General features: G+C 54.1%; 1 protein-coding gene across 1 annotated transcript; it reads right to left on the reverse strand.

Annotated features, from left to right (window-relative positions):
- Positions 1 to 6,705: 6,705 nt before the first annotated feature.
- Positions 6,706 to 23,500, reverse strand: EXOC3L2 (exocyst complex component 3 like 2; the record flags this gene model as incomplete). The annotated part of the gene is made up of 11 exons (XM_081031269.1): positions 6,706 to 7,352; positions 9,431 to 9,552; positions 10,313 to 10,468; positions 10,867 to 10,989; positions 14,009 to 14,144; positions 15,629 to 15,739; positions 15,951 to 16,051; positions 16,153 to 16,254; positions 17,198 to 17,309; positions 19,078 to 19,711; positions 22,978 to 23,500. 11 exons carry the CDS (start codon positions 23,498 to 23,500, stop codon positions 7,064 to 7,066), a joined length of 2,409 nt encoding a protein of 802 aa, XP_080887395.1. The 3' UTR covers positions 6,706 to 7,063.
- Between the last annotated feature and the right edge of the window lie 246 nt (positions 23,501 to 23,746).

Below are 23,746 nucleotides of genomic sequence, written 5' to 3' on the forward strand. Positions count from 1 at the left end.
AACAAATTCCATCCATTTTTGTTTGTCTGAGAAAGTCTTTATTTCTCTTTTGCTTTTGAAGGATAATTTTGCAGAGATTTTTTCTCTCAGTACTTTAAATAGTTCTTTCTATTCTCTTATTGCTTGCATAGTTTCTGGAGATAAGTCAGCTATAGTTTTCATCTTTGTTCCTCTATGGGTAAGATATTTTTTTACTTCTGTTTTTTTTCCCTTTATCTTTGATTTTCTGTAATTTGAAATTGATCTGCCTCGATGTCTTTTTTTTGACATTTATTTTGTTTGGTGTTCTCTGAGTTTCCTGGGTCTGTGGTTTGGTGTGTGACATTAATTGGGGGAAAACTCTCAGTCATTTTGTTTCAAAGATTTCTTCTGTTCCTTTCTCTCCTTCTTCTCCTGATATTCCCATTACCTGGATGTTATATCTTTTGTAGCTGTCCCACAGTTCTTGGATGTCCTGTTCTGTTTTTTTGTTTGTTTTTGTTTTCAGTCTTTGTTCTCTTTGTTTTTCAGTTTTGGAGGTTTCTGTTGAGATATCCTCAAGCTCAGAGATTTTTTCCTCAGCTGTGCCTATTAGTAAATTGTGGGGACAGAGTCCCAGAGAGCAGTTTCCAGGCTCTCGGCCTCGTGTGGAAAGGTGCTGGCTCAGGTAGTAGATGGCCATCAGATGACATCAGATGGCCATCAGCTGTAACCAGTTAGCCATTGACCACTAATATAACTGCCGTGGTTACGCTGGCAAGGGGTTTGGTTGGTTGGCAGAGAAGCAGAAAGCAGATTGCAGCTCCTGGTTTCTGTGTCTCCAACCCAGCGGCCAGCGAGAGTATAGTAGTATGACTCCCCTATCTATGGCTCCATTTGTGTTCCTTTTTGGCCTCTCCATATCCTGTGTTCTGGTGTAGGGAGCAGGACCAGAGACCCTGCATTACATAAACCCATCAAAGACATTCTTTATTTTTGTTACAGTGTTTTTGATCTCCAGCATTTGTTTGTTGGTTCTTTCTTACATTGCCCACTTGTTCTTGCATGCTGTCTACTTTATCCATTAGAGTAAATTAGTATGTTAATTGTAGTTGTTTTAAATTTCAGGTTTGATCATTTCAACATCTCGCCATGTCTGGTTCTGATGCTTTCTCTGTCTCTTCAAATTGTTTTGGTATGCCTTGTAATTTTTTTCTTGATAGCCAGACATGATGTACTGGGTAAAAGGAACTAAATGGCCTTTTAGTAATGTGGTGATGAGGTGTGAGGGTGGGGAGAGGAAGTATTCTATAGTCCTATGTTTAGGTCTCACTTTTTTAGTGAGCTTATGCCTCTAGACTGTGAACTTCACAAATGTTTTCAATTTTTTCTTCTCTCTTAAGTGGGAGAGGATATAGGTGTGTTCACTCTGTAGAAATTCATTGAGCTTTGCACTAATGATCTGTGTGCTTTTCTGTGTGTTTATTATACTTCTATAAAGAGAAAGAAATTCAAGAAGAATGGTGTATGAATTTGAAGGTGGGAATCTCTTGTCTCCCTCCAATCCTATTCCTTAGAGGTAACCATGGATACAAATTGGGTAGTATCTCTACCTATGGAGTTATAAATATGTCTACTGAGATGTATCCACTGTGTTGCTGTGGGGACAAATCCCCAAGAAAACAGTTTCCAGGCTCTCAGCCTCACATAGAAAGGTGCTGGCTCGGGTAGTAAATGGCCATCAACTGTGATCAGATGCCATCAGCTGTGGCTAGTTGGCCGTCAGCTGTAACCCGTAAGCCATTGGCCACTAATATAACGGTTGTGGCTACGCTAGCAAGAAAAGAATGGGGGCTAGCAAGAAGATGGTGGCTGGCAAGCGCGGACTGCTGTTAGGCAGATTATGTAGATCCTGCTTCCTGTGTCTCCAGCCCAGCCGCCAGCGAGAATATATTGGTTATTGGTTTGACTCCCCTACTTATGGCTCCATGGGTGTTCCTGTTTGGTCTTACCATGTCCTGCGTTCTTATGTGGGGAGCGTGAGCAGAGACCCCGCAGGCCGCCCCACCAGACGCCCTACATGACAAATGGCACAGCAAACAGGGTCCCCCGCATGACATATGGCGTATTCGGCAGGATACAGTGCTGGCCAAAGATTTCCGAAGGGCAGTGGAGCAGTTTGTGCGTATGAAAGCTCACTGTAGGGAAGACCAGGAGGAGCAGCTGCCGCAGGAGAGCTCGATCCCCGTGGAGGGGTGGGAAGATGTGGATGGTTCCCCAATCAACAGAGGCTGGAGAAAGCGAAGGTTGTTGCTGCACTGTGGGCTGGGAAGTCCTTGCTCAGGCATCCTGGATGTGGGACTTGTCCCAGGAGGAAACGCTTGCTGAGTCCTCCGTGGGAGATGAGGGTGAGGTCAAGGTCATCCCTCACCCCCAGGACAGCCCTGGCGAATGACTATGGACTATGAGGAATTGCCTTCTATCCCTGATTTAATGGACGCTTGACTGTTTGGGAACATACCACCATGTAGTGGGACTGCCGGATATTTGCTTTTGTGTCTTGACTGGCCGCCATTGATAATATGTAAGCACCTTGATGTGAGCCGCTGTTGTTCCAGCACAGTACCCCGAGAGGCCCAGAGAGAGAGTGGCAGTGCCCTGAGAGGCCCTGGCTGTGTCCAGGAAGTCTGGCTGTGTCCAGAGAGAGTGGCAGTGCCCTGAGAAAACTTGGCTGTGCCCGGAGGGATTGGTGGTACCCTAAGAAGCCCAGGAAGTCTGGCTGTGTCCAGAAGTACTGTGGTGGTGCCCTGAGAAACCCTGGCTGTGCCCGGGGAGACAGGTGGTACTCTAAGAAGCCCAGGAAGTCTGGCTGTGCCCAGAAGTACTGGTGGTGCCCTGAGAAACCCTGGCTGTGCTCAGAGAGCCCGGCTGTGTCTAGAATATTGCATTCACCTCCAGGCTCCTCGCACAGGGACCCTCACGGAAGACACTTGTCGCACGTAGATTGTGAGGCGAGGCCCTGTAGGGGTGGAGTGTGGGGACAAAGCCCCAAGAAAACAGTTTCCAGGCTCTCGGCCTCACATAGAAAGGTGCTGGCTCGGGTAGTAAATGGCCATCAACTGTGATCAGATGGCCATCAGCTGTGGCTAGTTGGCTGTCAGCTGTAACCCGTAAGCCATTGGCCACTAATATAACTGCCGTGGCTACTCTAGCAAGAAAAGAATGGGGGCTAGCAAGAAGATGGTGGCTGGCAAGCGCGGACTGCTGTTAGGCAGATTATGTAGCTCCTGCTTCCTGTGTCTCCAGCCCAGCCGCCAGCGAGAATATATTGGTTTGACTCTCCTACTTATGGCTCCATGGGTGTTCCTGTTTGGTCTTACCGTGTCCTGCGTTGTTATGTGGGGAGCGGGAGCAGAGACCCCACAGGCCGCCCCGCCGGACGCCCAGCACGACAGTTGCACTTTGCATTTTTCACCTGAAAGTGTATCTTGGAGGGTGTTTCATGTCAGAATCTGAAAAGCTGCCTCCAATCTTTATCAGCTATAGTGCATTGCTTTTGGGGCTAGCTGACCCTTGACTGTTTTCATCTTTGCTACTTGAACAGTGTAGATAGCAATGGCTATCTTCTTTCAAGTGTCTGTTTTGTATCTGTGTGACTATGGCAAAGGAATGCATTCCTAGAACTCAGGTTTCTGAGTTCAAGGATATGAGCATTTTCAATTTCCCTTTGAAAACCACTCCATGTATAACAAAGTGCATTCAGTGAGACTATAAGAAAATGTAAGGGGTGTATTGTTTCCGTTTTCCTCCTCAGGGCCTCTGGGATATTGTGAAATGCAAGACGATATCTGTGGGCCAAGTGGGGGCTGCATCTCAGCACACGTGCCTTCTCCTCCAGGAAGTACCCCCCCCAGCTCCCAGACAAGGTCAGGCATCCCTTGGGCTCCTCCAGCTCCCTGAGCTCCCGAACTCTAGCCCTGACCACTCTGGATGATAGACATATCTACCCCACTGGACTGTCGGTCCTGAAAGAGCTATGCCAAGGCTACTGAGGTCACCACAGTGTCCCCAGAACTGCCTTGAACAAGATTGGCAGAGGATGAACTCAAATGATTGGATAGAAGGAAGGAAGGGATACATTTATAGGAACAAAGGAAGTGGGGGCTCAAAGGAGACCCAAGTGGGGGACAGGACTCAGAGCCCCCAGGGACCTAGTGAAGGGGCAGGACGTCAGAGGCAGAGAGAGTGGGAAGGCTCAGAGAAGAAGATGGAGATTTGAGGAATGGGAGGGAGCCGTCCAGAAGGGGACAGGGTCTCAAGAAGAGAGAGAGAAACTCAGAGGGCGGTGACTTCTCAGGGAGAGGCTTGGGGACTTGGAGAGGGGACTGGGGTTTAGAGACAGGGGTTGAGGCCTAGGGAGGGGTGTGGGAGCTCCGACAGGGAGTGGAGGTTGCAGAAGGCCTGGGGCTGAGGTTCTGAGGTAGGGTAGGACTTTGGTATGTTCTCTCCTTGCCCGTCCTCCTCTCAGTGATAGCAAGGCCCAGGCTTGTCTCAGACTTGCTCAGATGCTTGGATTCAGCCTGCTGATGAAGGGGACCAAGGACTTTGCTGGGCAGACATTAGATACCCTGATCTTTCCCTCCATACCTCTGGGGTCCTCTTGTACACTGGGTGTTTTGATGGGGCTGCTTCAGGCTAAGGACTCAATAGAAAATTACCTGCCTGAGTTAACAGTTCAGCAGAAAGGCACTGGCCCATTCTGGAAGGGGATGCAGGGGATGGGGGGGCAGCCCCAGAGTGAAGTGGACCCTGAGCCCTGGTGAGTCTCCTTCTCAGAGTTTCCTACCCAGGTGCCTTTTTGGTCCTGGCTGCAACTTCATGTTTTGATGAAGCTAAATTATCCTGGTCCCCGTTGAGTCAACCCCAGTCCAAGCAGAGGGCATGGCCACCTGGCGCCTTCCCTTGCTTTCACCCTGGACCACGGCCGTGGCCCAGATGAATAGTCTCCCTTACCATCTGGCTTTATCTTTTCTCCCCGGTGATGGGGCTGCTCAGCCACTTCCTGGCTGTGTGACCAGCTGGAGTCACAGTCAGCGCCTTGGGGACCTCACTGGTGCACCAGGGACAAGAACACTACCCATCTCCTAGGTGGTGGGGAGGCTGGGGTAGGACCAGCAGCAGGTGCGCAGCGCAGTTGGGCACGTGGTATGTGGGTGCTCAGTGGACAGTGGCTGGGAACTCTTGGAGTCTTTCTGATTGGGATTCGAATCCTGGCTGCTGCCTCCAAGGTACTGTTGCCCAGCTGGTGCCTAATCTGAGCCTACTTCCTGCCCGAGACAAGCAATCCCTCCTCCCAGGGTCAGGGGCATGGTGCCATGAGATGCTGTGTATTGAGGGCACACAGATACCCAATGACGAGCTCCAACCCTGTCCCAGTCGCACAGCCAGGAAAGGGTGCGGTGGGGATGGAACACACCTCTGAGCCCAAACAGCTAACATTTCCCCAAGTGCTTTCCATGAGTCTGGACCTGTGCGGCCTCCTCGCTGAGCCCTCCTGGCCGGCTCACTCACAGGTGGTTGTCATAAGAGCCTGGAGTGTACTGGTGGGGTTCTCGCACTTGTTGGATGGGTGACTTTGGCTGCATTCCTTCCCCTGTCTGAGCCTCTGTTTCCACGTCTGCAAGTTTGCTGAGAAGGGGCACTGAGTGAATCCCCAGGGGCATGGGACATGGTATACAGTATGTGCTAAATTATTGCAGCTCTTAGGACACTTTCCCCCATTTTATAAAAGTAGAAACTGAGGCTCCGGGTAAGGACAGAGTTTCTCAGGTCAGACCAAGAAAATGTGTGTAAAATCTGAAAAGAACACTGCCAAACTGAGACGAATTCATCTTGAATTAAATGCCTACAAACTACAACATGTTAATTCTTTGATTTCTCTCTTCTGGATCAGTGACACTAAAAGTGTCATTTTGGGAGTTAAAGTAAGGAGGATACATCCTCTGGACATCTCACTTTGTCTTGGGCAAAGACCTCCTAGAGAGGGACAGGAACCATACTGCCCAGAGAGGGTCAGCTTCCTGCCCAGGGTTACACAGCCCTGGGGCTCCAAGAAACCTGAGTCCCCACCTTCCCGAGTTCAAATGTGCGTGAGGCCACCCCAGCTCCAACGCTGACCCCTGGTTGCCTCCTCCTTCCGACTTCTCAGGAAAAAAAAAAAAATCATGCCAGGAAGCATCCATCATAGGCTGTCCAACCAGGCCGGAGGGGCAGAGGTCAACAGGGAGATGACCTCAAGGTCTCCAGAATCCGGCGGGGCTGGGGGTGAGAAGCTGGAATTTTTCCCACCCTGAGATTTTCCTGCATCAACCCAGGAGGGCGCCCTGGATGCCGCCAGCCCTGCCCCCAACCTCCTTCCTCTCAACACAGCTTCCCGGTTAAGGATAGATGGGGAGGGCAGGCCAAGGTGGGACTGCCAGGCCCAGGAAAGGAGAAGCACTTTGCTATTGACAAAATGGCTCAGAGTGGCCAAGGGTTGGCCACAGAGATATGCAGCCTGCCTGTGGACGCTACCTGGGTGCAAAGAAAGTGGCCTGGCTATTCCTGGCCCGCAGGGCCTCCCTCAGTCTCCACTGCACTGCCCAAGAGTTGGACCTTAGCCCGGCCTTGGGCGTGTGAGAAGCCCTTGGCCCTGGGCCCTGCCCCTGGTCCTTCCTCCCCCCACACACTGGGGACTCAGCCCTTCCTTGTGTTAAATAGAAACCTCTTTATTCTAAGTATCGTACATTCCTTAATACATTGGACTGGGGCCAGACCTTGAGGTGAGGGAAAAGGGGGGGGGCCTGGGATATTTGTGTAGAGCCTTGCAACGCCACCCACCACACATTGGGCTGGGGAGGTGGTGCTGGGAACGAGTCTCCTGGCCTTGGGAAAGTCCTTGCTCCCTCTTGCCCTCATGTCTCTCCTGTACAGGGAGTTTGCGCGTGGGTGAGAAGACCTCTGAGGACCTCTCCATCCCAGGGGCTCTGTGGTCCCAGGCAAGGAGTCGGGAGGACTGTGTCAGCAGCAAAGACGGGGAGCACTGAGGTGGAGGGCTGGGAGAGTCTCAGCGTTGGGCCCTAGGCCGGGATGGAGACAGAGGCCGAAGCCGGGGCAGATAGGCCAAACTGGGCCTGGCCAGGCGGGAGAGGGAGAGGGGGCCGAGGAAGAGAGGGAGACCGAGGCAGAAAGATGGGCGGGGCACGGGGATGTCTGCGAAGAAGGCACGGTTGCGAGGGGGGGACAGGGCTCCCCCCTCAGACAGTTCCAGGTCTCGGGCCACAGCCAGGATTTCATGGCGGGCGGCTGTGTTGTGCAGGCCACGGACGTCAAGGAGGGCAGCTACATGCTTCCGCCTGGGGGTAGAAGAAGGGACAGGTGCATGGGGATTCTGGGCTCCAGGTGCACACCCAGCCCACCTGGGGACCCCACCTGACCAGCATCCATGTCAGAACCTGTCTTAGCTCTGGAACCCCTCCAGATTCCCCCTCCACACCAGACCCGCCAGATTCCTCTCTGTTCTCCAGGCCCCCACCCTCTCCCCCCAAAGCCAGCCTCCTTCCAGATCATCACTTCCAACCATTCCCAAATCCTCCCACTCACAAGGATTCCAGAACCCTCGCCTCCAAACCCAGCACAGGAATCTTCTTTTCCACCCCGGTCTCAGCTCCTGATTAAAACAACCTTTAATTTTCAGCCCAACTTAGCTCAGACAGCCTAAAAATTTCCCTTCTGGCGCCCTCACACCTGTTTAAGCTCTGGCATCTACAGCAGCACTGACTTCATCTTCACCCTCATCTCAAACAGCCACACAGCATCACTCAAATGTCCCACCCACATCCCCAACCTAACCCTCACCTCACTTCAAGGCCAGATCGGGAAGTTTCTCAACAGTTCCAGAGCCCTCAGCCAAAGCTCAACTCAAAATCTCTCCAACCCATTCTGGAACCTTCATCTCCAAATCCAACCTTAGAATCCTCGTTCATTTCACCCCCCCAACCAATTCCCAGAATCGTGCTCAACTAAAATTTGATTCCAAAACTGAAATTTACTTTGGGGACCCTCATTCTCAATTCAGACCCAACTCTATCCTACAGCCCTTATCCCTAAGCCTGACACAATGGAAACCCCCACCTCAGTTTCCGATCTCGAATCCAAAACTCTACTCCAGAGCCACCAACATATTTCAACTCAAGATCCTGAATCCAACATTCATTTCCAGAACTTTCCTTTCAGAGCTCTGGGGCCTTCACTACTCCCTTCAAACCAGCTCAGTGTCTACACCGCCCCACATCCCAAGTTTGGAATCACCACAGCTCCAAAACACTCACCTAAAATGAGGCTCAAGAACCTTCCAACTCAAGTGAACAGTCCCCAAATTCAGCTTTGGAACTGCTCCTCCCAGCCCAGCTTGAGACCTCTCAAACAGAGGTTCATATTCAAGTTCAGAAACCCCAATCCAGGGCCCAGTAAGAATGCTGGGTCCCCCACCCTCATGGGACTCCAGGGCTCTGTGCCTTGCCAAGGACATGAGCGCCACACCCCAGAACCAGAACTATCCATCCTGACTCAGTTCTGGAATCCTCACCCTCAACCCTGGAACCTAAACCCCACCAATGCTTTGTTTCTCTGGGGACAGAATGTCTGCCTGCCCGAATAGCACCTTGGTACTGCCACCACTGCCACCAGCATTCCACATTTACAGGGGGCAGTGTGGTGTGGTGGTCAGCTGTGCCAGCTTTAGACAGCCTTCTGCCTGGGTTCAAGTCTCAGCTTTGCTACTTGCTGGCTGTGATATGTGGGGTAAGCTGCTTAGCTTCTGCCTGCCTCAGGTGGTGCCAAGCACTTAAAACAGTGCCGCCCTTCTCTTATAGAGTGGGTGTATGAGATGCTTTCTTAGGTCTGGCATAAGGACTCAGTAAATAAGAGCTGCTATCGTTGCTGCTGTCACCATTGAGCATGATGACGATGACTTCATAGTCCTATGAAAAGAGTACTGTTATCCCCGTGAAACAGATGAGAAAATGAAGGTCAGAGAGGACCACAGAGAAAGGAAATGGGCCACCAGGATCTGAATGGTGCCTGCCGCTGTGGCAATGCGTGTGCGCCGGTGTGCCCGTGCGTGTCCCCGTGTCCCCCGCGGTTCCCCTGTTGGGCCGGCCCTTCCTGCCGCCAGGCGGCCCCCGCACCCCCCTGCCCTGCGCTTCCTGTGCTTGCTTGTTTGTTTTCGAGCCCTGGTGGCGGCGGCAGCGACGGTGACGGCGGCAGGCGAAGGAGGGAAATCGTATTAATAATGCCCTGGTTCCAGCAGGAAACGGCCGTCAGACACGCTCGCCACCTCCCTCCCTCACCCCAGAGGCAGGAAATGCAGGGACGGATGCCAAGGCCCTCCGGAGACCTGGGCCTGGCAGCGAGGTGGGAAGGGGACACTCACCTGATGTCTGGATAGTCTCGCACCAGCACCCCCACCTCCACCTGGATGCTGGGAGTGTCTTCCAGCTGCAGGACTTCGGCCAAATGGGGCACGACGGCATCCAGCCACGAGGCCCGGGACTCCTGCAGGAGAAGGCCCAGGGCTCACACTCTTCCCAACGCCCCCCTCCGCGAACCAGGCCCTCCCATGGTCCAGCCCCTCCTGGCCTCAGTTTGCTCATCTATAAAATGGGGCAGAGGACAGACTGATCACAAGTTCTCTGGAACCTTTGGAAATTTGAATAAAAATGCATAATAGAAGCTACTCCCAGTTTTGCAGTTGATTTGGGGCGTGGGAGCACCCCGTAGAACCTAGTCCAAGTTTGCAGACTTTGGGGGAAACTGGATACCGGTAGAAGTGATCACTCTGCCTTCTCAATAAAATTTCCCCTCCGAAATTTCCAAAGACTCCGGACTAGGAACTCTTGGAATCAAGTCTGATAAGGCCCTTCGCGTCCTGCTGATTACAACTGGATACAAATAAATGTTGGCGATTTTAAATTCTTGAATTTGGGAACGCTAAGATTCTGAGTCTCTGTTGCATTTATTTGGCTTCTCCCTGTGCTCAGAATAATAGCCGATGTTTGTAGTGTCATCTCCGTGCCTGGTAGGGTTCTAAGCACATAGCTGATCTCACCCCCCAACAATGCTTAGGGACCGTAATTGTACTCATTTGCGCGCAGAGGCCAGCCGTCGCCGGGTTTTGCACTCACACAGGGCAAGGCCTGGAGTGTGACGGGTTGCTGTGGACTGAAAGTTGCGTGAGAGTCTTATTCTAAGCCCCGGTCTCGGCTATCGGTCCTTGGTTTCGGACTGCCGCCCCCACCCCCACAGCCACACTGACCAGCCGCCTGAACAGCCTCTGGAGCTGCGCCGCGTCCTCCCGGAGTCTCCCGGCCACGCGGCTGCGGGTCCGCGCCGAGCGGCAGCGCAGGCGCCCGCGGAGCAGGGGCCGCACGTACTCCACTAGCGCCCGCCGGTGCAGCTCGGCTACCAGCGCCTAGGAACCGGGGGAGACCCGAGAGGGCGTGAGCCGCCGGAGACCCCTTTCGCTGCTCCCCACTCCGGGCACCCAACGGGCACCCCTGCCCAGCGTCCAGAACGCCAGTCCGCCTCCCCGCGCCCAACCCCCGAGGGTGACCCCGGTCCTGTCTGATGACACCCTCCTCTTCCCCTAAACAACTCGCAGACACCTCCTCCCGGCCCCAAAGGGTGGCCCATCCCAGCCCTCTCCGATTCTCCCGAGTTTCACCTCGCCCTATGCCCCAGTACTCACGGGCACCGCTCCCCGCAGACCCCAGGCGGGGCGCCACCTGTCTCACCCCAGAGGGCTGCCCCCCACCTTGACGGGGTCTCCCCGGCACCCTCCTTCCCTCTCCTGCCCCCGAGCGGCCGCACCTGGTAAGGCTCATCCTGCATCCTGCGCAGGGTCAGGGCCTGCGCGCCCAGCGCGCCCACGATGCCATCCAGGGCCTCCGGGCTGTTCAGCCACTTCCTGCACATCAGCTTGCTGAAGTGCGGCTGCGAGAGACAGTGGGGGGGTCATAGCTCCCCTTCCTGCCACCCGCTTTCTTCATTTACCAGCTCAACATACCATGTCCTCAAACCCTGCTTGGAGCTGAACCAGGGCAGTGTGGTGCTGGGAACAGAGCAGTGACCCAGACAGCCTCAGCTCTGCCCTCCTGGGGATTAGAGTCCCGAGGGAAAGACAGACACATCCCCAGACAGTGACCATCCAGGGCTGGGATGGGGGAGCCCAGGCAGGGGTTTAGGAAGCCCAGAGGGATGCCTGAGTCAGCATAGAGTCAAGGAGGACTTCTTGGAGGAGGGGACACCTAAGCTGAGGTCCTGGGTGAATGGTCACTGTTAGCCAGGTAGTGGGTGGGAGAGAGAGTGGCTCACTCAGGAGGAAGTGTGAAGTAGGCTCAGATTTCAGAAAGGCTTGCCAGTCATTGGAAGATCAGAAAGAAGGTCAGTGTGGTTGGCAAGACCATCTATATAATTTGCAGGGCCCAATGAATATGAAAATGGGAGACCCTTGTTCAAAAATTAAGAACTTCAAGACAGAGATAGTAGAGAATTAAACGAAGCTCAGGCCCTTCTAAGCAAAGGGAGCCCAGTGTGACTGCCTAGTTCTGTACATTCCTGAAGCTGGAACCAGTGATGGGGCAGAGGAGGGATTAGGTTGGTCAGATGGCTGGGGCTGGAGCATGCAGGGGCCCTCTGGGCTGTGTGAGGAGCCCCCCCTTTCTCCTGATGGCACTGCGGAGCCATGGCAAGTTCTGAACAGGAGAGGGAAAGGGTCAGGTTTGTGCTTTACCAAGATCTATGGGAGGGGGCAAGACTAAGGCAGAAATGAAGGTGGGGAGGCAGGAAGGAGGGTAAAGCGGGGACAAAAGCAATCAGAGGAGGTGAGGAGGTGAGAAGGGGGAAAGGAGAACCCGGGTGGTAGATTCACAGGACTAGTGAGTAACCTGCTGGGGGAAGGGGAGGGAGGCCTCTGGACAAGATACTGGAGGTGGGATGGGCAGTGGGTCTGTCCTTGAGACGGAGGTTGTGGGGAGCAAAGAGGACACACTGCGGTCTGGGTGGATACCAGGAGGGTAAGGTGTCGGGAGACCTCCAGGGTTGGTGCCCGCGGGGTTCTGAAGCAGGTCCCTGTTCCACTCAGCCTAGCACCCCCATCCTGCTCTCTAATCCTGACAGTAGCCCAGTTTGCTGAACCTACAAAAATGGGGCCTGTGGGCTTTTGTTGAAAAGTGAGGGGCAATTAAATGAGCTGATGTCCTTGGTACAGTGTCTGGCTCAGGACACGTTACTGTTGCTATGAAGTCTAAATGTATGAAGACAAAGATGGCCAATACCCGGGGGCCAGGGCCGGAGCTAAGCCCATTATGGCCACAATCCCATTGCTTCCTCACAGACACCTGAGAAACCTGGAATTCCTCTGTTCTCTGTCGAAATGGAGTCCCCAAGAGGATAAGCAATTTGCCCAAGTCCCCCTACCTGGAAGCTGGGCCTGAAAAACAGATTGTACCCCACCTCTGGGCACCCCCACACTCCCCCTCACCAGCTCACTTTCATTCACATACTTGTCCATTTAGTCACTCAATAAACACTTTCTGAGCCCTTCCTGTGGGCCCAGCCCTGGGTGGGTCACTGGGGACACATGAGAGAACCCTTGGGGACACAGCACAGAATAAAACAAACAAATGCTTGATAATCATACACAGGTCAGAGGACTCTGAATGCCAAGGTGATATTTGATGACATTAGGGAATTTTTGTTCCGTGCGTCAGGTATGAAAATGGCATTGTCGTCATGTTTGTTTAAAAAGGATTCCTGAGCTTTTTAGAGATACGGGCTGACGGTGTTAGGATGTGAAGGACCTGCTTTAAAAGAATCCAGTGCGCAGGAGAAATGGAGGGAGAGATGAGACAAGATCAGCGCGGAGCTGATAGTTGCTGGACATGGATGATGGGTCCCCACGTGGTCGTTCTGTCATTCTGTCTACTTTTGTATATGTTTGAAATTTTCCATAGAAGCCACTATTTTAGAAACTTTCCAACAAATCCTTGCCCTTTGGGAGCTAACATTCCAGTGGAAGAAGACAAACAAAGCAAAGGATATATATATAACATGGCAGGTGACAGTAAGTGCTTTGGTGACAAATAGAGCAGGGAGTGAGGAAGGGAGTCTCGGGACGTCTATTCTATTTATTTATTTTCTCTGTTTTTCTTTTGTGTGCTTCAGGGTGTCTATTTTAAATAGAGCAATCAGGAGAGGTCCCACTGAGAAGGTGACATCTGACTCAAGACTTCAGGGGTGAGAGAGGGAGTTATGTGGCTCCTGGAGGGAAGAGTGGTCCAGGTGGAGGCAAGAGCAGGTGTAAAGGTCCTGAGGCTGGAATGTGTCTGTCATGTTTAGGAGCAGAAGGGGGGGCGCTGTGGCTGGAGTGGAGTGAAGTGAGGGGGAAAGTGGAAGATGAGGTCAGAGAGGGAAGAGAAGGACTGTGCAGGACCTTGGAGGCCATGGCAAGGACTTTGGCTTTCGCCCGGACTGAGCTGGGAGCCATGGAGGGTTCTGAGCAGAAGCGAGACACGAGCCGATGTACATGCATTAAACCCACTCAACTGCACAGCTCTCATCTCTTTCTCCATTCCCCCCGACCCTGCCCACACTCTCATCCACGTCTGAACCCAGCCCCGTCCAGGCATGCACAAGAGCCCAAAGAAGGACGAATGGGGCCCTAGGGTCTCAGAGGGGCTGGGCAGGGATTTGGGGGACCTCAGTGGGGAGGGACTCTACCCAATCCCTACGGCCCCTCCTGCTGATGGCTCTCTGTCCTCCCCTGGACCATATCCTCCCACCTCTTCCTTCCTGTATCCCTCTCTGCCGCCCCAAATGGCCCAGACATGGCCATCACCCCCTACCCCCGCCTGCTTCCCAAACACTGAGTCATGGGCTGAAAGGAACTGAAGGATGCGGGGGTACACTCCTCTGTCCGGCACAGGCCCCACCAGCCCCCTGCCTCACTTACCTGCAGCTCCTGGAACAGGAGGTCGGCCAGGACACGGTGGCAGAGCCGGGTCACACGGTCCAGAGCACCGGCTGCTGCTTCCCGAGCCGGCTCACTTTCAGGGGGCCCCACTCGGGCCAGGCGCTCTGCCAGAGCCCTGTGGGGATTAGTGGAGTCAAAAGTCAAGGAGCCCCAACATTCAGCCCAACTGCCTGGACCTGCCTTGGATGGACGCTGTTTTATGGGACACAGAGATGACAGGTCAGATGGGGTGCTGGGAAAAGTCAGGGGCTCTGGGGAGGTTCTGGAGGCTGAGAAATATCAGGAGATATCTGGGAGACTGCAGAATTGGGGGTCTCTGGGGAATGTCTGGGAGCCTACAGGGTGTTGTGGGATGAAAGGGTTCTCTCTGGGTCTGTTCCTCTGGGTGAGAGTGGGGAGATCTCCATTCTCAAAGTCTGTGATTCTAAATGTCTATACAGTGGTACCTCGGTTTTCGAAAGTAATCCGTTCCGGAAGACCGTTCGAGTTCTGAAATGTTCGAAAACAGCCGACAGCTAGGCCTCAGGATCTTACACTCAGCGGAAGCCACGTGACATATTCGACTTCCGAGGAGCGTTCAAAACCGAAGCATTTACTTCCAGGTTTACGGTGTCGTAAACCGAAATGTTCATCAACGAAGACGTTCGAAAACCAAGGTACTACTAGAATTCTAAAATTCTACCCTTCTTGTTTTCTGTCATTGTAACAGTCGATGACCCTCCATCACTGAAAGGAGGGCCAAGGGCAATTTGGCATTTTCTGTCCAAATCCCAGCAGGCCCCCCTTCTGGGAATGTATCCCTGAGTCCCTGTGTTTATAGGAGTTGACAGATGTGCCAGGTTTTTCTCTGCAAAAGAGTGGAGCCAACTATCCATCCCATGGGGACAAAAGAAATAAACGATGGTACATCCAACCAGTGGAACACAGTTCAGATATGAAAAAGGAATGTGGGAATTCTTCGTGGGTTAAAAGAAAGATCTCCAAGCTGTTAAAGGGGCAAAGTGTGTGCCGTATTCTACCATTTGTATTTTTTTAAACAAGGAAAAGGAGCAATACGTATACATATATTTAAATGTATTTACTTATATATGCATTAAATATATGTATTATGTGTATAAGATATGCGTATATCTGCATATGCATGAAGTGGGCACAGTATATATGCATATATACACTTATTATGTATACATATTTACTGGTGAGTGTTTCAAATATCCCTGCAAAGGAATGGGAGACACTAACAATAACCGGCTGCCTCTAAGTGGGGGTAGGGGGAGGAATGTGGTGGAAGTGAGACTTTTCACTGTTTTAAGTGAATGAAAAAGAAAAGTAAGATTAAAAGGTAAATGAAAAAGTGTAATTCTTAGAGCATGTGTCTGGCTTCCAGGTTGCTGAAATTCTAACACCCTAGTGTTCTGATGAGTCCATCCTTCCATGCTGTGGCTCTTTCTAAAAGTCCCAGGGTTTAGGCTTCTAAGGTCCCCTGTACCTACCTGCCTTTGGGGGCAGCTCTGTGATCCCCACCCAGGATCCAGGCACCTCAGTTCAGCCCGTCCCCTGGGACTGGCCCTCTCCCCCATGCACTGTGGGTGCTCTCACCTCAGGGGGGGGCCGCAATTGACCAGGGTGATGGTCCTGCTGACATAGGTGTCGGATAGCAGCTCCCGGACTCCTGTGTTCTCATGGAATCGCTCCACACGCTGCTGGAAGCTAGTGGGAGGAGGAGGGGGAGGGCGGCACAAAGGTCCCTTGCTGGGCACTTAGCCCTGCAAAGCCTGCGAAACCCCTGAGGCACCCCTGCCCACCCTGCCTTGATTTCTCCTTTCACCTCTCCTCTGTAGGATCCTGGGTCCTGACGCTCACCTCCCCACCGCAGCGCTCCCCTCCCCCCCAATGCCAGACCTGCCCCCAGCCACCATACCTCTGCAGGAACTCCGCCAGCGCCCCCAGGCAGCAGTAAGCCATCCGCTCCCCAAACTCCCGGCTGATGCGCGGTGCTCGCTCGGTGTGCTCTTCCAGCAGCTGCATGGTCCAAGGGGATGAGAAGGGATGAAGAGGGGGTGAGGCCCCACTTTCCCACCTGGCACTGTCCAGCCGATCCTCCTCCACCTTCCCGCTCCTACCTCACACACATCCTGTGCCAGGCTGCTGGGCCAGTCCTCTGTGCTCCCCCAGTGCTCCTCATCCTCCTGCAGCACCCGGAGCAGGGCTGCCCGAGTCTGAGCCTGGAGTGGGTAGGTGCAGGGAGAAGCAGGAGCTGGGGTCACCTGGGAGCCTCTGCCTCTCTTTCTCTCCATGATCCCCACACCTTAGCCCCAAGCAGGTCTGGAGTCTACCAGTGAGCTCGTCAAGTTTACACTGGGGAGGAAGGCTAGACCAGAAAACGTCCCGAGCCTTTTCCATTGCTAAGTCTGTGATTTGGAGCTTGATATTAAGTGTCTGTGGTCTGAAGCTTCCTCATTCTACTACCCAGAAGGTTTAAGGGTCAATGCTCATTATTTAATGGCCCTAAGACTCGGCTCTCAGGTTCTACAAAACAACTCATTCAAGATTGTCAGATTCCAGGATTCAAAAATTCCCAGGGTCTGGGATTCTAAGGTTAACACATCTCTGATTTTCTGGCCCGAGGTTGTCTTCAACTCAGTGAGTCTGAGAATCTAGATATGTTGAAGTCTAAGATTCTAGGCTCTCAAGTTGCAAAGATGCTGATTTCTATGGCTGGAGCTGGACCTACATTCAGGCAGGAAACCCCGGTGACCAGGCTAGGTGCTTAGGGTTGGGCCATTCTGCTGAGTGGTGCCAGTCATTAAATATGTTAATGATCAGCCCTGCTTATATGCAAGGCTGCTTCCATGCCTCCTTCTCTGAGTGTTTGGGTCTGTGAGCTGAGCTTCTGTGACAACTTTCTCTTGCTCTGAGTTTTGAATGTTCAAATGGACTGAACCTTTACTGAGTGTCTCTATGCCCAGCTGGGTGCTTTACAGCACTGAATGACTAAATGTAAGAGAAGTGATCAGTATGGGTTTACACATCTATGTCTTTTGGACAGAACTCAGAAGTCCACAACGGGAAAGGGAGATGGAAATAGCGAAAGGTGGAGGGGAGGGGCCCCCATGCCCAGTGTCTGCAGAGTGCCTTCCCAAATCCCCAAGGCCAAGTCTCAGGTACCTTGACGTCTGTGACACATTCATCCTCCAAGCCCCGCACAGTGCCAGGTGACAGAAGGGACCCCAGCTCCCCGTTCTCCAGGGCGACCACATTCACCAACCCTAGGACCTCTCTGGGGGTGGAAGGTAAGACAGGGAGGTCTGTAAGAGGTGGGGTTGGACAACTAAACTCGTGCCCATGTCCAGCCCTTCGCACCAGTGTGTGACCCTGGGCTACTCCCTTCCTCTCTTGGGGCCAGCTTTGCTCATCCCTCAAAGGAAGTCTCTGAAATTGTGGCTCCCCTGGCCCCAGCTCTCTGAGTCAGCTCCCTGATGGATGGTGTCCGGGCAGGACTTGTAAGGGCTCAAGTCCAGGCTTGATGATCTGTGCACAGGCAAGGTCTCACCCACGATTGATTTCACCAGACAGAAACTCCCTTCCACCTCCTCTCCTAGTCGCTACTGCCTCACCTGGCCCTGCAGGCTTCTCCAGTCCAGCCCTCACTCCCCGCTTTGATACACCTGCATGCCCCGGCCTGCGCAAGTCTCTCGGTCTCTCTCTGTGTCTTTCTTTCTCTTTCTCTCTGTTTTTTTTTCTCTCTCTCTCTCTGTCTCTCTCTCTTTCTCTCTCTCTCTGTATTTCTGTCTCTCTGTGTCTGTCTCTGTCTCTGTCTGTCTCTCTGTGTCTCTCTGTCTCTGTCTCTGTCACACACACACACACACACACACACACACACACACACCAGACTTTTGCTCATGACATCTTCTCAGCCATAAGAACACCCTCTCTATGAATTGGACTTAACTCACGTCCCACCATTCCAGGAAGCTTTCCAGATTCCCTTTCCTGCTGCCATCTCCCAGGGATGATGGTGTGAAAGTGTCCTTAACATATATTTCCAAGTAGGACCTCAGGGGTCACTGTTGGTAGCTGTAGCTTTCCCATTCTTCTAGGGACAGCGTCCTGATTTTGTTTGAGGAACCACCCAGCCCCTTCACTCTCCAATGTGCAGTTTGGGTGCGGCCAACTCCCTTTTCCCTGGAGTGCGTAGGTCACAGTCATGGCTAATCACCGTATTCCATCCCCCAGCCACAAGAAGAGGTATGTTTTAGGATTCAAAAGCTTGATGATTATCAGATTCCAGGACTGGGAACGGCAATGGGGCTGAGGTTCTGGATGCTAAGATTACAGAATCCAAGGGGCCGACAACCCTGGATGGATGAGTGCTGTCAAGGTTGTACGACCCAAAGAGGGGAGGGGCTGAGGTTCAGGGTCTGAAGGCTCCCTGTGCTAAGATTCTGGTTTTGGAAGCATCATCCATCCTGAAGTTCTAAGATTGGAAGAGTCAACAATGCTAATGCCCTAGGATGTAAAGAAAGAGCAGTGTCAGGGTTCTAGAATTCTAGGGGTGGACAGTGCCAAGATTTTAAGACGAGAAGGGTGAGCAGTGAGCGCTAAGATTGTAGGATTGGAAGGGTCAGTGGTGGATGTTGCTAAACTTCTAGGTGTGTCGCTGTCCACCACGTGAAGACCCTAGGATTGGAAGGGTGGACAGTGTGAACGTTGTGGGACTAGAAGGACGGATGATGCTAAGCTTCAAGGAGTGTCGGTGGCCGTGAGGCAAAGGTTCTAGGGTTGGAAAATTCAGCGGAGCTAAGATTCTAAGACTGGCAGGTGCTAAGGTTTCAGCACTGGAAGGACGGATGTGCACGAAGGGTGGACAGCGCTATGATTCTCGTATTGTAAATGGCACCGGGGGCCGTCTGTGTTCAAGTTCTGGAATTCCAGGTCGGCTGTTCCAAGGTCCTTGGGATGTGGAGGCCCTGGCTGGGGGAGGGGGCCGGGGAAGGGCTCCACGCGACCTTGGGCATCCGCGTGCGCTGAGCGGCGGCCCCTCTCACCTGGGGTACACCTGGTTGTGCCAGTACAGCAGCGCGTAGCGGTCGGCCAGCGGCAGCCTCCGGCGGGCGGCGGCCCCCAGCCACTCGGCCAGCGCGCCGTGGTAGCCGCGCAGGTAGACGCCGAAGGCGCCCAGGCCGGCCGGGTAGGCGGGTGCCAGGCGGCCCCGCACCACGCCCATATCCTCCAGCAGCCGCGCCCGCAGCGCCTCCAGCTGCCCCGCCAGGCCGCCGGGCGCTCCGGGGGCCGCGGCCTCCAGACGCTCCCGCGCAGCGCGCGCCACCGCCTCCGCCCAGTGCGCGCGCAGCCTGCGGGCGGCCCCGGGGCCCCGGCGCCCGTCGGCAGCCTCCTCCTGCAGCAGCACCTGGCCCAGCTGCGCCACGGCGCCCGCCCCAGCGCCGGCGCCCGGCCCGGGGCCCGCCAGCGTCTCGCGCACCAGCGCCCACAGCTCGCGCTGCAGGGCCTCGTACAGCAGCGCCACGTCCCGCGCCCGGCGGCCCCCGCCTGCGCCCTCAACCTGGGGCGGCCCAGGCGCGCCGCCCCCCGACGACGCCAGCTCCTCGGCCTCCAGCTCCAAGATGTGTTCGTCTGCTCGCGCGAGCTCACGCTGCTGGATCAAACTCAGGATTTCCAGCACTGTGGGTGCAAAGCGGGAGTCAGGGGGGGGGCAACACAGGCGGGGGGGGGGGCGGGGGCAGGGAAGTAGGGGGACGGGAGAGAGGAGGGGAGGGGGAAAGGTGTGCTGCAGACGAGGAGTCGGGGGCGGTTCCGGAGAAGCGGAAAAAGAGAAGGGTGTCGGAGGTGTGGGGGCCAGGGGGAGGGAGGAGATGGGGAGAGGAAGTTTAGGGCTGGTGGGGGGGCAGAAGTAGAGCAGGAGGTCAAGGGAGGGGGGAAGGGGAGAAGTGAAAGGGGGGCAAGGGGTCAGGGTTTGGGGAGGAGAGGATGGGGGCGAGGGGCTGGAGGAGAGGGCAAGGGAAAGGGCCAGCACCACGGGGCGGAGACGTTAGGGAAGGGAAGAGAGGGCTTGGCCATGGCAGCCAGCGTCTGGATGTGGGAAGTAGGTTAAAGGACTAGATAGAGGGTGTCACATTAGTAAGAGGATTGGAGGGGGGAAGTCAGAGGAAGTGCGGGACAAGGGGTGAGGAAGACCGGAGAAGGTTAGGGAATGGGGTAAGGGGTCAGGGCAAGAGAGAAGGCATCAAGGAGTGGATTAAGGGTTGGGGACATCAGAGGAGTTAGGATAGAAAAAAGTGTATCTGGGCCAGAGAAAGGGGTCAGAGAAGGGGGGACGGACTGTAGAAATGGAGAGGATAGAGAAGTGGGAGGGCTGAGGGAGAACAGTCCCAGGCAGGTAAGGAGAGAGAGGGATGGAGAGAGCCAGTGGATCAGTGGGCAGGGCGGAAGCTTGGACAAGGGGAGAGGATAGCAAGACAGAGATGGGTCTTTGGTGGGTGGGGACAGCTATTGGGAGTGATGAGTTCAGACTCCCCAGAGAGAGGGGAGCCTTGGGCTGAGAGGCCTCTGAGTGAAGGAGGGGGGGTGCCAGTGGCCCAGGGTTACCCCCGACATCTCCACCCCGCTCCACTTCCTCCCTGGCAGAGAAACTATTTCCTGGCCAGGGCTATTTCTGCCCATCCGTTTCCAGAAGGCGGGGGCTCCAGTCACCCCCTTCTCACCTCCCTGCAGTGCCCTCCCAGTCCCCAGGGAGCAGGGGCTGAAATAGCCTCTGGTCAGGATGTGGAGGGCATCAGAGGACGCACAAACGGCTCTCCTGAGGTCCCCAGCACGGGGACAGCATGGGCTGTCCATGGGGGGAGGGCTAGGAGCTGGGATGGGGACTCGGGATGGGATTGAATGAAGGTGGGGACTGGGACAGGATTGGGGATTCAGATGGAGATGAGGATGAGGTGCAGGTAGGAGTTGGGATGAGGGAGGTTCCGGTTAGGGTGAGGTTGGGGTTGAAATCTGTAGGGGGGTGGGAAAGGAATTGAGAATGACATCGGGGTTTGGGGTAGGAATGGGGTTAGAGATATAGATGGAGGTGAGTTTAGGTGAGAGTTGAGGATAGGTAGAGAGAGAGGGTTATGAGTTTGAAGACGAAGTTTGGATGTGAGCTGGGGTTATGACTGTGGATGGAGTTGAAGATGGAGGTTTAAAATGGGGGTTAGGATTGGGACTCGGGATGGGAGTGGAGATGGGATTCAGAATGAAGGAGGGGCGGCCGGATGTCTCAGTGGTGAGAGCTCGAGCTCTGAACAACAGGGTTGTCGGTTCAATTCCCACATGGGATGGTGGGCTGTGCCCCCTGCAACTAAGATTGAAAACAGCAACTGGACTTGGAGCTGAGCGGCGCCCTCCACAACTAGACTGAAGGACAACGACTTGGGGCTGATGGGCCCGGGAGAAACACACTGTTCCCTAACATTCCCCAATTAAAAAAAATTTAAAGATTTGTACCTGATTTATAAAAAAAAAAGAATGGAGGAGGAGGTTGAGTTCAAGGTTGGGTTTGAAATTGGGGGCTGGAGAGGAGCATGTAAAGACTAGCATTAAATGAGGAAGCGGGGAGGGGGTTTGAAGAGTAGAAAAATGGGCCATGCAAGAGGGCTGGATCGATTGGGGTTGTCATGGTGTTGGGCAGAGTGAAGAGGTTAAAAATGGGCTTTGGAGAAAGGAATAGGTTGAGGACAAGAATATGATGGGTCTCAAGGTGGAGGTTGCTGCTGGGGTTGGAATAAGTATGGGGTAGAAACCAAAAAGTAATTGAGGAAGGCACTGGGGTTTGGGGTAGGATTGGGGTTGAGGATACAGATGGCGGTGTTATGAGTTAAATTGTCCCCCCCATCCAAGATAATAGACAAGTGAAGTCCTAATTCCAGGACCTCAGAATATGGGACCTTATTTGGAAACAGAGGTAATCAAGTTAAAAGGAGGCGGTAAGGTGAGCCCTACTCCACTATGACTGCTGTCCTTATAACGAGGGGAAATTTGGACACCAAGACAGACATGCACAGAGGAAGGTGGTATGAAGAGTCACAGAGGGAAGGCCATCTGAAGACAGAGGACCAGAGTGACGCAGCCACAAGCCCAGGGACACCAGATGGCCAGCAAAGCAGCAGAAGCTGGAAGAGGCCAGGAAGGATTCCCCTACAGGTCTCCGAGGGGGCACCTTGATTTCGGACTTTTAGCCTCCAGACTGAGAGAATACATTTCTGTAGTTTTAAGCCCCCTAGTTTGTGGTACTTTATTACTACGGCCCCAGGAAACTAACACAGAGGGTGGTAGATTTGGGGTGAGAGAGCCAAGAGATGAAGGTAGATGTTGGGCACGGAGCTGAGTTTGAAGATGCAGCTTGGACATGGGCTGAGTGGGGAATGAAGTTAAAGGTGGAAACTGAGGCTGAGGGTTTAGGAGTGGGATGGAAGTGGAGAGGGGACTGAGGGTGAAGGAGGAGGTTGACGTGGGGCCGGGGTTGGGGCTGGGGATGGGATCCAGTGGAGCATGGAGGTTAGGGAGAGGCATAAGGTCAAGGTCAAATGTGAATACTTTGAAAGGAGACAAGATTGCGGTTGAATTTGAGAATAGGGAGGGAAAGAGGGTTGAATTGGGGGATAGGGCGGGGATTGGAGGAGGTGGGACCAAAGTTGGTGGTTCACTTGTCACTGGACATGGGGTAAGGTTAAAGATGGAAGGTGGAGAGAAACAGACTGGGGGTGGGCATGGGGAGCAGGACAGACTGCAAGGGGACCGACCAGCTGGCGTTGTCCCTGAAGACAGGCAGATACAAGTTGGAGATGGGGTCACAGGGGAGGCTGGGGAGGGTTTAGTGTGAAGCTTGGGGACGGGCAGGGACAGGGGTGGAATGGGCACTGTGATTCTCCCAGGCCTGGGCCTGGACTCACCTGACAATGGTTCCTTCATCTTTGGGGGCTCTGGGACCCTGGGTGGGGGCTCAGGAGCCGCCTCGCCTGCAGGTACCACTCTCTCGGCCAGTGACACTCGCCGGGGCTTGGGCCCGCGCCCCAGTCTCAGGAAGGCCAGTCTCCGGGCAGCCTCCCCAGTTCCGTCCTCATCGCCCTGGCCTCGGGTCCCCTGAAGCCTGCCCAGGAGGCCAAAATCTGCTGAGCTCCTGCGTATCCCTGGTGTCAGCACACGGCCCAGGAAAGAGCGGGGCTGCCCATCACTGGGGCTGCCTGCTCGCCGGCCAGGGGTCCAGCCCAGCCGGAAGGAGGCCAGGCCTGCCAGCTTCTCCAGAGTGGCACGTCGGCGATAAGATGTTCCATTGGGCAGGGTCCCTAGCTCCCCGGCCTCTTCTTCTTCCAGCCCTGGAATTTCCTCAAAGGGGTTCCTAGAGGACATCCGGGGCAGGGTCCCTGCCCGGGACACCTTAGAGTCTGCCACGCCTAGACTCTTTAGGATGGGCATTCTGACAGGCAGGGGACCTGGGGAAAAAATAATGGACCATCAATGGTGTGAAGAGAATGGTAGTGTCGATGACAATGCCTGTGTGTTCCCAGCACTTCAGGGCATGTGTGCCAGGCACAGGGCTGGGCACTCACAATCCCAGGAGGTGATTATGCCCATTTTGCAGATGGGGAAACAGCCTCAGAAGGCCAACGTGGCTTGCCTAACATCCCAATGATTTGGGGACAAAGGCAGGCTTCTCACCCA

This window comes from Rhinolophus hipposideros (assembly GCF_964194185.1).
Source record: "Rhinolophus hipposideros genome assembly, chromosome: 21".
Taxonomy (NCBI): Eukaryota; Metazoa; Chordata; class Mammalia; order Chiroptera; family Rhinolophidae; genus Rhinolophus; species Rhinolophus hipposideros.